Raw genomic sequence first — 17,109 nt, forward strand, 5'->3', positions numbered from 1 at the left:
TTGGCGCGAATTTCAAAATCTTAGAAAATGAACGCACTGGTGGACGTCGATCTTACGGGATCTAAATTCTGTGTAAGTTGACAATTAATTTTCTAATTATTGATATAAAAATACATAGAATTATTTAATTACAATTTTGAAAAATAATTTTTTTTATTTATTAAGAATTTTAGGAAAATGAAAACAAAATTCGTTCCTAACAATAGCGATTTTTTAAATCATGACAATATCGCAGACGTCACAATTCTTTAATTTTTATTAATAAAACAATTACTCATTGCTAGAAAAAATTTAAACAACAAATGGGAGTTGAGAATTCAAAAAATTGTCGGTAATTTAAAAATTATTGTCTTAAAAATCTAAAAATTCCATTTATAAAAATCATGAGAATTTTTTCCCAGCGGCTTTGTAAAAAGAATTTAAATTTAAAACCGCCAAAATTCTCAATTATTCAAATTTTGAAATCAGACTTTAAATTTAATTTTCCCAACAATTTTTATTTAAGAAAATTACTCACTACTAGAAAAATTAAATTTTTAAACGGGAGTTAAGAATTCAAAAAATTCTCGGTAATTCAAAATTAATTTTTTTTAAATCTAAAAATGCTTCGTAAAAAATTTCAAATTCTAAATCATTCAAATTTCAAAACCAGACTAAGTTTGATTTTCCCACCAATCTTTATTTTAAAAAATTGCTCCCTACTAGAAAAATTGAATGAACAAACGGAAGCTAAGAATTTGAAAAATTGACGGTAATTTAAAATTTATTTTCTTAAAAATTTAAAAATGCTTCGAAAAAAAAATTTTAATTTAAAATCATCAATTATCAAAATTTCAAACCGGGCTTACAGTTAAATTTTTCAAAAAATAATTACCCGCCATATGGAATAATAATCACGCGAACAATATTTATAAAAAATAAAATCACTCAGTATTCAAATATAAAGCGATGAATCATCTCTGAATTCATCATAAAAGATTTATTATAATTATGCAAATATAGATACAAAATATATAAACACTTCCTTTTTTATCATATGATCCATATATATATCCATTTAAATATATCAATTCATCCTGTACTTAAAATCAAATTAAAAAAATACAATAATTGCATTTTTTAAATTTTAAAACTAAAAAAAAAAATGTAATCGTGACAAAGTAGGTGGTCACCTCTCTATTTTTCATCGTGAGTTTCACCCACAGTCTTTTCTCTCAGTACCAGTACAAAGTCACTTACAACGACTTACAACTCGCCTCCTCTTCATGCCTCTTCACTTTTAAATTTATTTGCTATATACATTTTATACTGATTCTATACCCAACTCTCTCATTATCTTTGCATCCTATCATACTTTCTTACTCATTCTATAGAAACTTACATCAACTGTACAACAACACACCTACAAATACATATATTTATATATATATAAATACATACATTTATAGGCGCACACATCAAGTCGCGGAAATTCGCGATTTCGCGAACCGAACCAGCGACAGTCGACCGGCGACTTCGACATCGTCGTCGTCGTTGTCATATTAAATATATAAATATATAAATATATATACAATATAACACTAATTCATTATTATAAAAAAAAAATAAGTGACGTGATTGTGAAAATTAAAAATTTTTTTAATTTAAAAAAAAAATTTCTGAAAAAATTGACTGCAAAATATCAATAGTTTTATTATTTAAAAATATATATGTATATATATTTTTTTTGACATAAAATATCAACATTTCTTATACTCAATGTACGTCTTTATTTAATTTAAATATTAAAAGATAAAAATTAGATTTTATCACTTTTATTATTATAGTTCTTATCAAGTTTTTTTTTTCATGACCTCGCAGTCATTGATTTTATATAAAACTTAATAAATATTTATACGAAATTACGAGACCTAATTTCAAATAATTAATTAATTTTTTTTTATTTTTTTTTAATAAAATATTTAAATAATAAATTTATGAATATTAAAATATTTCCGCTGTTAATGTGACAATTTAGTACGCAAGTACTTAGCAGTTGTAACAGGTATACTTAAATGTTAAAATATATATATGTATATATATGATTATATAACAGTTATTGATAGTAATAAGTACATATAAAGCGCGAAAATGAGTGGGTCGCGATAAATACGCGAGTATAACAAATTAATATATAATTTTAATATTCAAATTATTATTTATTATTTTCAATAATAATAATAATAATAACAAATAATAATAATAATACTCTGGTAGATTTGAATTACGGTAAACTACCGTAATTTACCGTAAAATACGGGAGTTTTATGGTAAATTTGCCGCATTTTGCGGTAATTTGCGGTAACTCAAAGCAATATTCCGTAATTTACGGCAACTTGCAGCAAAAATATGGCAATTTACCGGAATTTGCGGCAATTTTTATGGTAATCTATAGTAATATTCCGTAATTTACGGTATTTTGCAGCAACTTGCGGTAAAAATATGACAACTTACCGGAATTTGCGGCAGTTTTCACAGTAATCTACAGTAATGTGCCGTAACTTACGGTATTTTATGGCAACTTGCGGTATAGTATGACAATTTACTGCCATTTGCGGCAATTTTGACAGGAACATTACGTAATTTACGGTATTTTACGGTAATTTTTACAGTAACCTATAGTAATGTGTCGTAATTTACGGTATTTTACGGCAACCTGTGGTAGAATATGACAATTTACTGGCATTTGTGGCAATTTTGACTGTAACATTCCGTAATTTACGGTATTTCGAGGTAAATTTTACAGTTACCTACAGTAATGTATTGTAATTTACGGTATTTTACGGCAACCTTCGGTAGAATATGACAATTTATTGGCATTTGCGGCAATTTTGACAGTAACATTCCGTAATTTGCGGTATTTTGCGGTAATTTTTACAGTAACCTACAGTAATGTATCGTAATTTACGGTATTTTACGGCAACCTGCGGTATAATATGACAATTTACTGGCATTTGCGGCAATTTTGACAGTAACATTCCGTAATTTACGGTATTTTGCGGTAAGAATGTGACAATTTAACAGAATTTGCGGCATTTTTTACTGTAAGACCTGTATGGTTTTTTAGATGTACAGTTTTTAAAGTGCAATATTTTACTTTACAGTAAAATACCGCAGGCTTGTCGTAATTTTACGGTACATTCCTGTTCTTTTACCACAAATTTACAGTAAAAATACCGAACATTTGCCGTAAAATGTCTTACGTTTACCGTAAAGTACTAAATTTTACCGTAAAACTCCGTAATTTCCCGTAAAATACCGTAAATTACAGCCGTAATTTACTGTAACTCGGCTTTGTCAGGGTAACAAATAATAATAATAATTAATGAAGGTCACAAAAAAAATCAATATTGTCTGGAGATCTTTTAAATTCTATTTTTGACTATGAGTAATACACTTATAAAAATTTATTATCGAACTTTGCTCGGTATTCATAAATATATATATATAAAATATATAACATATATACAATGTATATAAGAAGATTATATCGCGTAAACAAAAGTATCTATAGATTAGATAAAGAAGAAAAATAATCTTGTAATTATAGAAAAAAAAAACTAATTATTATTATTATGATTATTATTTTTTTTTTGTTAAAGTGTAAATTAAAATTTCTCAACATTACACACACATCTAAGTTGTTTTTTAATATTTAACATACAAGTTTATTATCACTGACTTGCGAACTCGCAAACGATAAGATCTTGCGTGTTTCTTCTATTAAATATTTTTATTTTTATTTATTGCAATTGTGATGCGCAACAATAAATTTTTTATTTTAAATAAAGAAAAAAATTTTTTTTTATTTTTAAACTTTTTTATTTAAAGACAATTCGAAATAAAAAAATTTAAGTCTATTTTAAATCTACCGGTAGAATGTCACGGGCTTGCTCTAAAAAAATATTTGTTACTCACACGCACACATATATATACATACATATATAAATATATACATATATACATATTTTTTTTTTACAAAGCAATTTTAACATGCGGTCAGAACACCCGCAAATATATATACCAAAGATTTATAATAAAAAAATAATTTATATATTTATATATATGTATATATATTTATATATTTTAATTGTTTAAATGAAATTGCAGCCTCAGTTACAAGGATCAATTTAACAAACTTGTCATTAATTAATTTATAAAACAGTAGTATAAATTTAAACATTACATATTACATTATCAACATATATATAAATATGAGGATTAAAAATTTATAATTTATAAACAAGTACGTAAGCAAACTAATAAAATTATGTACGTGCTAGTGTAACAAATGATTCGTCAATTTTGCTTACACTAAGATCATAAATATATATATATATATGTATATACATTTGTAATTCAAATGGACTTTATTCCGCTGGCATATATTGCGGTGCCCGTGTATGACTGGGACAGTCTAAATATATACAGTTATGTGCTCAAAAAAATTTTTTTATAATTTCATTTTGAATATAAATATATATAACTGTTTGAACTGTTTATTTAACGCACCATATATATTTTTTGTTTATTAGATTACTCTGTAGATAAATAAATTTTTGAATTTTGAAATTTTAAATGTCGGTCTGGAGAACGGGAGAGAATAAAATTAACAAGTAAAGAGAGAATGAGATGTAATAGTTGGGTGACGGCAGTTGTGACGGTGACGGCGGGTGATCGTGACACGGATCTACGATATTTATAATACGTATATATATATATATATATATATATATATATTTTTTTTTTTTTTATCGGTAGTAAATGTTTTTGATTGTTAATTGATTGGGACTTTAAGTGGACAAAATAATAATAATAATAATTGTTATTATAAAAGTGATATGATGATGATGATGGCTGATAGTGGGACGCAATCATCTAGAAGACCGAGCATTTGTAGTTACGATTATCCAGAAGATTTGAATCCATTTAAAGATGAAATGGAAAATAATGAAACTGATGATCAAGTGACATTGAGACATCCGCGGCCACGGCCACGTGCTTTGGATAATTTTACTGTTAATAGTAATAATAGTAATAATAATAATAATAATAATAATAGTAATAATAGTAATAATAATAATAATGACAATAATAATAATAATAATATTAATAATAAATCAAAAGATAAAGATACGAAAAATAAATTTTGGACTTTTGGCCGGAGCAGAAAAAAAAGATCTAATAGTTTTTCTATTAAATCTACTTGGTAATTTAATTTGTTACTTTGTTAATTAGATGGGGGATAATTTGTTTAATTAAAAAAAATTTTTGTGTAGGAATGGAATTTTCGGGAAACGTAAAGAAGACGATAAGAAACCGACGATTGCGACAGGTGAAGTTTTAGAGTTTTTATTTATTTTTTGGGAGAACTATTGAGTTTTGGAAGAAGTTGTCAGGAGCTTTTTTGTAGAGAATTTTATTTTGAATAAAATTGTACTGGGGCATATTGGTTGTATTTTTGATAGTTTACTCAGAATTTGAGTTTGAAGAAAACGAAATTTTTGGAGTTAGATTTTGGTTATTTATAAACGCGATAGGTTTTATTTAATTTATGAGTAAACTATCAGAGATAGGGTAAAAATGTACAAGAACACATTTTTAGGAAATTAAATTTTCTACAAAAAAGTATTCTTTACATTTTTTCGTAAATTCAATATTTCATGAGTTATTTTAATTTAGAGTGGCAGCGATTCATTGGGAAAAAAAAAAGTTATTTTTTTTTTGCTTTTTTTAGTGTCATCGACGTACAAACGAACAACTTATAATAATTACCCGACAGAAACACCAGGCTCACATTTATCTAAAGATCAGCAAGAGTTTGATGAAGCGCTCGGTACTTTAACGAGACGGCGTAAAAATACTTGGGATTACGCGTCGACAACTTCATCGCGATATGGATCTAGTTTGACAGTAAATGGTGATCCCGGAAGAATTTACGATGCATGTCCACCCCAGGAAACCACAACGTCGATTATGGGTGAACTTACACCTAAACCTCCAGCTCGACGGTTCGTTACTTGATTAAAATTTTAAAAAATCAATTAAAATTAATTTCTTAATTATTTTTTTTACAGTTTTGGTCAAGTGAGCTCTAAATCACCTCGTGATATTCCTCCATTAATTTACAATAAAGATATGGAAAGAGATGATAAGACGCCGATTCCTCCGAGGTAAATTATTTTTTAATTAATTAATTAATTAATTAAATTAAATTGATTAGTTTACTTGATTTAATTTAAATTGCAGGCGGAGTAATGGAATAAGAGCATCTCAAAGATTGCATGTACCCAGTCCTGATTATCATAATAATAATAATAATAATAATAATTTGAAATCAAATACGTCGACGGTGATAACAGACGAGAACGAAAATATGCCTGAAGATTACGTATTCAAAAGGGTTAATCATGACACTATGGCAGCTGTACGAAAGTCTAATTTATCAATTAACAGCTGTGTATCTATGACAAGTGTTTATGCTTCTGGTAGAAAAAAAAGACGGGCTCCTCAACCACCAAGTCCGCGAGACATTAAACTTGAAGATGTATCTAAGGTAATTTATTTATTTATTTATAATTAGGGAGTGGGAGGCAAACGAGCCTCATAATCTACAATTAAAGTCTCAATGTCATGACCCAGTAAATGACCGAAATTTAAACTTGCAAAATTAGCGCGCCGAAAAAATGTTTTTAAATTGAATTTTATTTTTTATTTTTGGTCACCTGTAATAACGTGTCCATTTTGCCCTTTGGTAGATTTAAAAAAATTAGTGGCTCATTTTGTACCCTCTCTTATTTAAAATTAATAATTTAATTAATTTATTTATTTATTAAATTTTTTTGTGACTCATTTTACCCCTTCTAATACAAACTTTTTAAAAAATTATATGTGGTCCATTTTACCCTTTTTTTCTAAATTACTAATTAATAAATGAATGAAATTTTTTGTGGCTCATTTCACCCCTGCTAATATAAATTTTCGAAAAAATTGGATGCCGCCCATTCTCCCCCTTTTCTTTTTTATTAAATGAATCATTAATTAAATAATTAATTAATTAATTTTTTGCTGAGTCGTTTTACCCCTGGCACTACAAAGTTCCAAAAAATTAATGCGGCTCAATTTACCCCCTCTCTTTGTTAAAATTAATAATTAAATTAATCAAACTTTTGGTGGTTCATTATACCCCTTGCATTATAAATTTTCAAAAAGTTAATGCGACCCAATTTACCCCCTTTTTTTGTTAAAATTAATAATTAAATTAATTAATTAATTAATGAAGTTTTCGGTGGCTCATTTCACCCCCTCTTTCTAAAATTAGTAATTAAATTAATTAGTCCATTTATGAAATTTTTGCCGGTTCATTTTACCCCTGGTACTTAAAATTTTCAAAAAATTAATGCGACCCAATTTACCCCCTCGCTTTGTTAAAATTAATAATTAAATTAATTAATTAATTAATCAAATTTTTGGTGGTTCATTATACCCCTTGTACTGTAAATTTTCAAAATATTAAGTGGCCCAACTTGCCCCTTTCCATTTTAAAATTAATAAGAAATTAATTAACTAATGAAATTTTTTGTGGTTCATTTTACCCCTCGCAAATTTCCTAAAAATGTATGCGGCCTATTTTACCCCTTCCCTTTTTAAAAGTTAATAATCAAATTCTTTTTAACAGGAAACCGAAGAGATTACTAACGAAATTAGTCAGATAACACAAAACATCGAGAATCTAAAAGCCAAATCCACCGAAGAATTGAAAAACGAGTCGAATGTCAACAATAATTCCGATGACGTAAAAGAAGTAGGTATCGAGTTAATAAAACAAGAAGAAACAAATCGTGAAATCGTAAAAGATGTCGAAATAGTAGATAGCGACGATAAAGTAACGTTGAGAAAGAAAAAGTCTGTGGAGAGTTTAATGGGCAGCGACAGTAGTTTTTCAGTGAAAGATGAAATTGAAAAAATAGAACGTCAGATAAAACTACTCGAGGCTACCAAAGCGATTAATAACGACGAGAAAGCATCAACACTCTCCAGAACACGGACCTACTCATTATCAGATGATAATTACGAGGCGCCTGGACGTTTGATTCGCGGCAGCGGATCGCGACGGAGTCTTCAAGAAAACAGGCGCAATTTTTTCAAAGATTTAACTTCACGATCTAATAATAATATTAATAATGATAGAGTTAAAATTGAGATAAAAGAGTTGCCGCGTCAGCAAAATGATATTAAAATAGTTCATCTGACCGATGACACGGACAGTAAACAAGTTGATAAATTTGATGACAGTGCAGTTAAAGTTATTGAACTTCATATTTCGGAGCCTATTAAAGTTAATTTTGATCAGGTCAATCCTATTCCAAAACCTGTTAGGCACCATAGTAATTGCAGTTTAGATAAAATATCAAATAATAATAATAATAATAATAATAATAATAATAATAATATTAATAATAATAATACTAATAATAATAATAATAATAATAGAGAAAATGAAGAACAAGAAACGAGTTCATTGTAAAATTAAAAAAAATTTTATAGTGAAGAAAAAAAATATTTACGCACATTTTGCCAATTCAAATTTTGAATATCGCGCTGCAGGTGAGGTCAGAGCGCGCGAATTTTTTTTTCGAATTTTCTATAAAAAATAAAAATTTTTTTTGTGGAAAATTTTTTTTTGAGTGACAGATTTCCATAAAAATTTACAAGGGAAATTTTTTTAATGGTATCGAAAAATTTAAAATTTTCAAATTAAATTGAAAAAAAAAATTACGCACATTTTGACAATTAAAATTTTGAATATCGCGCTGCGGGTGCTATCGGCGCGTAAAATTTATTTTTTTTTTTTTTTAAATCATTTTCTGAAAAATTCTCATGAGAATTAAAAAATAAGAAAATTTTTTTTTGTGGTAACGAGAATAATAAGGGCGGGAAAAAAATTACAAATAATTAAAATTAAAAACAAAATTACGCACATTTTGACAATTTAAAATTTTAAATGTCGCACTGTAGATGCTATCAGCGCGCAAAATTTATTTTCATTTTCAAATCACTCTTCAAAAAATTCAAAATTTTTTTTTAAGTCACAGATTTCCATAAAAATTGAAATCAGAATTTTTTTTTGTCGTACTGAGAATCATAAGAGCGTAGAAAAAAATTCAAAATAAGTAAAATTTTTAATTTCCAGATTAAATTAAAAAAAAAAAAAATTACAAACATTTTGTCAATTTAAAATTTAAAATATCGCGCGGGTTTTATCAGCGTGTAAAATGTATTTTTATTTTGAAATCATTCTCTGAAAAATTTCCATAAAAATTGAAAAATAAGAAAATTTTTTGTGGTACCGGAAGCCATAAGGGCGGGAAAAAATTTTAAATAATTAAAATTAAAAAAAACGAAATTACGCACATTTTGTCAATTTAAAATTTCAAATATCGCGCGGTTTTTATCAGCGCGTAAAATTTAGTTTTATTTTTAAATCATTCTCTGAAAAATTTCCATAAAAATTGAAAAATAAGAAATTTATTTGTGATACCGGAACCAAAAGGGCGGGAAAAAAATTTTAAATAATTAAAATTTAAAAAAAAATTTTGAGCCGCACCTGTAACGCGATACATTTATTTCCGTTTTGCATTTTAATTTATGATTTTTTAAAGAATAGAGAATATAAGACTATCACTTGATGGCCTTGTTTTTTTCAAAACATATATAGATATATATTTATATATAATAATAATAATAAACAAATGAATAATAAATAAATATGTGCCTTATAGAAACTGATATTTAAAAGCACAAGCTTAAGTATTTAAATTTAAAAATTGTTTTATTTATTATATTAAAAATAAAATTGTTATTTAAATAATTGCTGTACAATTTATTTATCCTTTAATCGATGGAAATTTACGAGCGGTGGAGAAAAAAAAATATTGAACGTCATGTTTGTGAATTGAAGGGGCAAACATCGTGGAGCCAATTGAAGCGGTTGCCGCCTAACGCTAAATTAATTGCGCGACTTAAACGTAAGCTGCAGAAATTAATAATCGTGTCGGACAGACATCCGTACACGAAATATCATCTGCGAAGTCGGGCGGCGGTCGCTTTTGAAAAAAAGCGGCACAATAATTCGAGCTACTGGTGGATTTTGCATCCGTACAGTCGACTTGGGTAGGAAATATTTTTAAAAATAATTAATTTATTAATTTATTAATTGATAAAATTGTTGTCATTAATGAAGATTTTTTTGGGACAAGGTAATGACTATCGTCCTGATGTATTTTTTCATCACTGTCCCATACATAAAAGCGTTTTTTCGTGTCTGTGATAGGCCATTATATAATCAAGTCTATTATATTTATCCTGTATATACAATATGTACATTTGATATCATAGTTAGATTTTTTACGGGATACGTTTCTAACGAAGACAATGGAGTTGTTATTGATCCGGGTTTGATTGCCAGGTAAACGGATTTTTTTAAAGCGACTGGTTAATTATTTTTAGTGAGTCGCTAAAAAATATATGATAATTATTGCAGACATTATGCCCAGAGTTTTTTTCTGATAGACGTAATTTCTTCTATACCGTATACGTGGTTTTTTGAAGATGATTTGATAACATTGAAGAGAAACTATCAGCGTAATTTTCTGGCTTTTATTGGAGAGCTTCTTCCTTTATTGAAACTATGCAGGCTTACTACCTTACGTTATTACGTCAAACAAATAAATGCTGTATGATTTTATTTATTATATTTTTGGGAAAAAATCTTCTATTGGTTCTTGTATGACTAATCCTGATCTTAAAAAGCAATATCTGATCATATGTGACAATATCTGATCAATATGACCATATCTGATCATATATTAGTAGTCATATGAATTAAAACTTCATCATATCTGATCAGATATGACCAGGTATAGCCATATATAACCAAGTATGACCATATATACTCAGATATTGCTTAATGTCATCAAAAATGCTCATGTATGATTATGTGTGGTTAAAAATGGTCATATATGATCGGGTATGATGATATATGATAAAGGTATGATCATATACGGTTAGGAATGATCATGAGTGGTCATGTGTGATCAGGAATGGTCATATATGATCGATTATGCTCATATATGATAATTTATGATCATATATGTCACGTATGATCATATATGATAAAGGTATGATCATATATGATAAAGGTATGATCATATATGATAAGGGTATGCTCATATATGATCAGGTATGGCCATATATGATCACCATTTTTTCATCTGATTAGACATATGTTTATATACGATCATATATGAATTAAAACTTGATCATTAGGGCCAGGATTTTTGCGTTAATTTAAAAATAATTAATAATTAGTGGTGTGAAATTTTTTATATTACGGGTAAAATATTGGTCTTATTAAAAAATTTTTCAAACAAAAGTTGTAGGAAATTTAATTTTCTAAAAAAAATGTCTCTTGTAATTTTTTTTTAGGACTAATAAGAAAGCCGTAATTTCAAAATGAATTTTTATAGTTCCCAAAATTTTGAATCATTCATTATGAATCTTTATTTTTAAATTACGGTGAAAATATTGATCGCATAAAAAAATCATAGGAGATATTTTTTTTAGAAAATTAAATGTCCTACAACTTTTGTTCGGAAACTTTTTTAATAAGACCAATATTTTCGCCGTAATATCAAAAATTTGAACTACTCATTTCAAAAATAAGGCAAAAACCTTGTCCCTACTGATCATATATAAGTATATATGCTCAGATAAGAGATATATGATCAGTTACTTTTTATGTTTGATCAGATATGAGCGTTCATATGTAATCAGATATTAATTTAAACTCAATCACATATCATATACTCGTCTTCACGAACATATACGAGCATATATGATCAGATATGGTCATATATGATCATACAAGAGAATTTCTGATAGAAAATTTTTATATTCGATCAGATATTAATAGTCATATATGATCATATATGACTTTTTTTTCAAATTTATTTATTTTTCTCTCAATTTTTTATAAAAACGAATTAAAGGCGTGTGGATTTTCAAATGTATCAGATATAAGCATATGGCTATCGATACTAACAATTTTAATATTTCACTGGAGCGCTTGTTTGACTTGGGCATTTCCCTTTATTGTTATTCACGCAACACCTTTACAAACAATCAAAAGCTCAAATGTATACGCAATTCAAAGTGGATTATATCAGAATGACAGTACATGGATAATTTACATAATTAGCTTACATATGGGTATAAGTAATTTAATAGGATCAAGTTTTATTGAGCTACAAAAAATATCACCTGCTGATAAATTGATCCGTTGTATTTTATTGTTATTTGGCTCGGGGTACACTGTCTATTTAATTGGTAATAAATAGAAATTAATGGGCCAATTCAATTGATAATAATTAAATATAATTGAATATATATATTTATATATAGTGGTTGTATTACAATTAATTGAATCATCATCAGAACCAAAATTAAAGTATCAAGATATTAAACGTCAAGTCAAAGAGTATATATATAAAAATAATATACCGCAAGAACTGGGTAATAAATTTTATTTGTACAATCAATATCGTTTCCAAGGATATTATTTCAAGGAAAATACTATTATTTCTTCATTGCCAAGTAAATTGATTTTTATTTTCTTATTTACGCGCAAATATATATGACGTCTAGTCGCTCTAAAACTTTTATTTCAAAGGCTAATTGCTTTTAATTGCTCCAATTGATGCTTTTAAATATTTAAAATCATGAGTACTGAGTAAAACTAGGTCAATGCAACTCGAAAAGTTTTATCTCCATTAATAGAATAGCGATCTTCCGAAATTCTATTATTCAATTTGCATCCGCAGTAAGATGCGCAAAAAATTTGTTTTTCGCGCGAGATTTTTCAAATTTAAATTTATTTATTTTTTAATTCATTCCCGAAATTACTTTACTACATTCTGGAGGTCATACCAGTGTAGAATTAAAAAAGAAGGAGGCAAAAAATTTAGTTAGTCTTAAAAATACGCCTGCGCACTGTTTTATTTACTTTGCGCACGCTTCAGTACATTTTCGAATCAAGTACTGCCACCTTCAGACCGAAAATGTCTTATTTTTTGTGCATTTGTTAATAGATGCTGCTAAATCACGCATGGAATGCGCATGCAAAATCATGCATGGTCATGTATAATGCATTTACATGAAGAATGAATGGGCAAGTATGATCAGGCATGACTTAACATAAATCATGTGTGATCAGGTATGACTTTACATATATCGTGTATGATCAGGCATGAATTTACAGACATCATGTGTGATCATCAGGCATGACTTGACATAATTCATGCATGATCACGTATGATCTGACACAACTTTACGTAAATTACTCATGCTCACCTATGATCAGGCATGACTTAACATAAATCATGTATGATCAGGCACTACTTTATGTAAACTCTGTGTGATCAGGCATGACTTGACACAATTCATGCATGGTCATGTATGATCTGACACAACTTTATGTAAATTACCTATGCTCATCTATGATCAGGCATGACTTAACATAAATCATGTGTGATCAGGCACTACTTTATGTAAACTCTGTGTGATCAGGCATGACTTTACATACATCCTGTATGATCAGACATGTCTTTACATACATTGTGTATGATCAGGCATGACTTAACATAATTCATGCGTGGCCATGCATGATCTGACATAAATTTATGTAAATTGCGCGTGATTAGCTATGATCAGGCACTAATTTATGTGAATTATGTGTGATCAGGCATGACTTTCTAAACATCACGTATGCTCAGGCATGAATTTGCACGAATTATTTATGATCAGGCATAACTTTACATTGATTATGCGTGGCCGTGCATGACCAGGCATGAATTTGCATGAATCGTGCATAGTTATGTATAATCAGGCATGTATATGCATAAATCATTCATGATCAGGCATAACTTTACATAAATCATGCATTGTCGTGTATGATCAGGTATGTCTTTACATGACTTTGCATGACTCATAGATGGTAATTTTTTCCTGAGTCGTATGAAATATTCAAGTTGAGTGTTCAATAAATTTAATTTTATAGATCATTTGAAACAAGAAATATATATACGTTCAAATAACGGATTACTTGAATCTGCAAAAATATTTAATAATTTATCTAAAAGCTTAATTTCAAATATTATGAGTAAGTAATTAGTATTAATAAGGTGTAAATAAATTATACATTTCTGTAAATTAATTAATTGGTTGATTGATGAATTGAAATTAGTTGTTATGAAGCCGATAATTTATTTAAAAGATGAGGTTATCTATAAATATAACACAGAAGGGGACTGTATGTATTTAATAGCCAGTGGAACTGTTGCGATTATCAATTCGATGGGCAAAGAAGTAAATTAACTTATGATTTTAATACAACTTAATTGTTATTAACTGATAATTTAATTATTAGCTTCATTACCATTTGGAGGACGGTGATCATTTTGGAGAAAGATGTTTGATAAATCCCCAGAATAGTCGTCGGGAAGTTTCGGCGGTTGCCGTTGAAACCTGTGAGCTTCTGCGTCTACATCGTCGGCATTTCAATCGTTTGATTCTACCCACCTCTGAGTTGTACAAGAAATTATCTGAAATAGCTGATGACAGGACAGTAGAAATTGAACGTCTGAACAAATTGTCCACAGAAGAAATTAGAATGCGGAAGAGACGTAGTTCAGAACTTCGTAGATTTCTTATGAGAACAGATGATTTGATGATTGATTCTTCTTAATTATTTATTCAAAATTTTCATATGTGAAAATTTATCACGTTTTGATACAGAAATTAAAAAAATTTTCTATATTTTGCATCCATATAGATTATATACCTGATCATATATGATCACATATGATCATACTAGACTCTACAACTGATCACGTATGATTGTACTCGATATCTGGTCAGATATGATCACATGTGATTATTAGGGTGGTCGTTAAAAATTGAATTTTCTCAGGCGCCCCATAAAAAGCTTCTTTTTAGTAAAAAAATACGCGGGGAATTTGGTTTTTTCTATTTAGGTGAAAAGAACACGTGCCGCAGGACGATCAAAGTTCATTTTTCGATACAATCGAGGTTTTTTTTTAAATATCTCATGAAATATGCAGATTAAAGGAAAAAATCATAGGAACAATTTTGTAGAAAATTAAATTCTTGACAAAAAAGGTCATGTTCATTTTTTTTATAAAATGTGTATTTATGAAGATATTTTAAAAAAACTTTTTTTTAGATCTGATGAATTGAGCGTTTTGAGGATTACAAATTTTGAAAATAACATTTTTCTAAGTATATAGAACCTACAACAAGCATTAATAATTGATATGTTACGAGCTACGAAGTTGTCTATATTTAACAAAAAATGTTATTTTAAACATTCGTAATCCTTAAAATGCTCAATTGGTAAGATCTAAAAAAGTGTTTTTAAAATATCTTTCTAAATACACATTTTATAAAAAAAATGAACATGACCTTTTTTGTCAAGAATTTAATTTCCTACAAAATTGTTCCTATGATTTTTCCCTTTAATCTGCATATTTCATGAGATATTTAAAAAAAAACCTCGATTGTATCGAAAAATGAACTTTGATCGTCCTGCGGCACGTGTTCTTTTCACCTAAATAGAAAAAACCAAATTCCCCGCGTATTTTTTTACTAAAAAGAAGCTTTTTATGGGGCGCCTGAGAAAATTTAATTTTTAACGACCACCCTAGTGATTATATTTAAATTCATATATGACCATACTGGAATCCATGCCTGGTCACATATGACCGTAGTTGAATTCATACCTGGTCACCTACAACTGAACTTAAAGGCAGACCCAGCACCAACTTTTTTTTGGGATCAATGGGCTCAAAATCAATTCTCTGCCATCCGTGGGCACGGAAATAAGTAAAATACATTCATATATGGCCGTATTGAAATTTATATTTGGTCACATATGAACGAAATTGAATTCACACATGGTCACATATGATTATACTTAAACTCATACCTGGTCATATATGGTCATATTTAAACTCATATCTGATCATATATGGTCATAATGAAGTGTATATAGGTTACAGATGACCATGCTAGAATGTATACCTGGTCACGCGTGACTCGACTCAAACTCATACCTGAACATGTATGACCATAATGGAATGTATGACCGGTCACATACGATCGGGCTTGAATTCGTATATGATTGTGCTGGAGTTCATAATTGGCCACATATGATTGCACTTAACTCATACCTGGTCATATATGATCATAATGAAGTGTATATCGGTCACATATGACCATATTAAAATTTATACCTGGTCATGCGCGACTTAATTAAACTCGTACCTGATTATATATGACCATAATGAAATGCATGCCTGGTCACATACGATCGGGCTTGAATTTGTATATGATTGTGCCGGAATTCATAATTGGTCACATATGATTGCACTTAACTCATACCTGGTCATATATGATCATAATGAAGTGTATATCGGTCACATATGACCATATTAAAATTTATACCTGGTCATGCGCGACTTAATTAAACTCGTACCTGATTATATATGATCATAATGAAATGCATGCCTGGTCACATACGATCGGGCTTGAATTTATATATGATTGTGCCGGAATTCATACTTGGTCACATATGATGGCACTTAACTCATATCTGGTCATATATGATCATAATGAAGTGTATATCGGTCACATATGACCATATTAAAATTTATACCTGGTCATGCGCGACTTAATTAAACTCGTACCTGATTATATATGACCATAATGAAATGCATGCCTGGTCACATACGATCGGGCTTGAATTCGTATATGATTGTGCTAGAATTCATATTTGGTCACATATGATTGCACTTAACTCATATCTGGTCACATATGATCATACTGTAATGCATACCTGGTCATATATGATCACACGTGACCATACTCAAACCCATTGAATTTAAATTCCCGCCAAAACGCCATTGACTGAACCAGCGACGTTCCAGTATAATT

The 17,109-nt window shown here is 28.7% G+C and overlaps 2 protein-coding genes across 8 annotated transcripts; both read left to right on the forward strand.

The window, feature by feature from the left end:
- The first annotated feature begins 1,501 nt into the window (after window positions 1-1,501).
- On the forward strand, window positions 1,502-9,621 carry LOC130666085 (probable WRKY transcription factor protein 1). 6 transcript variants are annotated; one of them, XM_057466741.1, is made up of 7 exons: window positions 1,502-1,760; window positions 4,575-5,248; window positions 5,319-5,374; window positions 5,777-6,050; window positions 6,117-6,212; window positions 6,289-6,595; window positions 7,718-9,621. In XM_057466741.1, exons 2-7 carry the CDS (start codon window positions 4,881-4,883, stop codon window positions 8,564-8,566), a joined length of 1,950 nt encoding a protein of 649 aa, XP_057322724.1. In that variant the 5' UTR covers window positions 1,502-1,760; window positions 4,575-4,880; the 3' UTR covers window positions 8,567-9,621. The 6 variants fall into 6 exon arrangements, with proteins under 6 accessions (XP_057322724.1, XP_057322727.1, XP_057322726.1 ...); XM_057466744.1 differs by having other exon boundaries at window positions 4,801-5,248; XM_057466743.1 differs by lacking the exon at window positions 1,502-1,760 and adding an exon at window positions 1,871-2,044.
- Window positions 9,622-9,773: 152 nt separating this feature from the next.
- Window positions 9,774-15,643, forward strand: LOC130666086 (potassium/sodium hyperpolarization-activated cyclic nucleotide-gated channel 1-like). 2 transcript variants are annotated; one of them, XM_057466748.1, is made up of 8 exons: window positions 9,774-10,212; window positions 10,283-10,507; window positions 10,583-10,775; window positions 12,090-12,426; window positions 12,502-12,693; window positions 14,156-14,257; window positions 14,342-14,463; window positions 14,525-15,643. In XM_057466748.1, exons 1-8 carry the CDS (start codon window positions 9,941-9,943, stop codon window positions 14,840-14,842), a joined length of 1,761 nt encoding a protein of 586 aa, XP_057322731.1. In that variant the 5' UTR covers window positions 9,774-9,940; the 3' UTR covers window positions 14,843-15,643. The 2 variants fall into 2 exon arrangements, with proteins under 2 accessions (XP_057322731.1, XP_057322732.1); XM_057466749.1 differs by having other exon boundaries at window positions 10,121-10,212; window positions 10,299-10,507.
- The last annotated feature ends 1,466 nt before the right edge of the window (window positions 15,644-17,109 follow it).

Source organism: Microplitis mediator, chromosome 3, assembly GCF_029852145.1.
Source record: "Microplitis mediator isolate UGA2020A chromosome 3, iyMicMedi2.1, whole genome shotgun sequence".
NCBI classification, from domain to species: Eukaryota; Metazoa; Arthropoda; class Insecta; order Hymenoptera; family Braconidae; genus Microplitis; species Microplitis mediator.

What these genes read in the sequence shown, in the direction of transcription:
- LOC130666085 (XM_057466741.1), top strand. Translation starts at nt 4,881, where the DNA reads ATGATGATGATGATGGCTGATAGTGGGACGCAATCATCTAGAAGACCG. An exon ending in TTTTCTATTAAATCTACTTG is followed by an intron (nt 5,249 to 5,318) that starts GTAATTTAATTT and finishes ATTTTTGTGTAG; the next exon opens with GAATGGAATTTTCGGGAAAC. An exon ending in AAGACGCCGATTCCTCCGAG is followed by an intron (nt 6,213 to 6,288) that starts GTAAATTATTTT and finishes TTTAAATTGCAG; the next exon opens with GCGGAGTAATGGAATAAGAG.
- LOC130666086 (XM_057466748.1), top strand. Translation starts at nt 9,941, where the DNA reads ATGGAAATTTACGAGCGGTGGAGAAAAAAAAATATTGAACGTCATGTT. An exon ending in CATCCGTACAGTCGACTTGG is followed by an intron (nt 10,213 to 10,282) that starts GTAGGAAATATT and finishes TCATTAATGAAG; the next exon opens with ATTTTTTTGGGACAAGGTAA. An exon ending in TCAATTCGATGGGCAAAGAA is followed by an intron (nt 14,464 to 14,524) that starts GTAAATTAACTT and finishes TTTAATTATTAG; the next exon opens with CTTCATTACCATTTGGAGGA.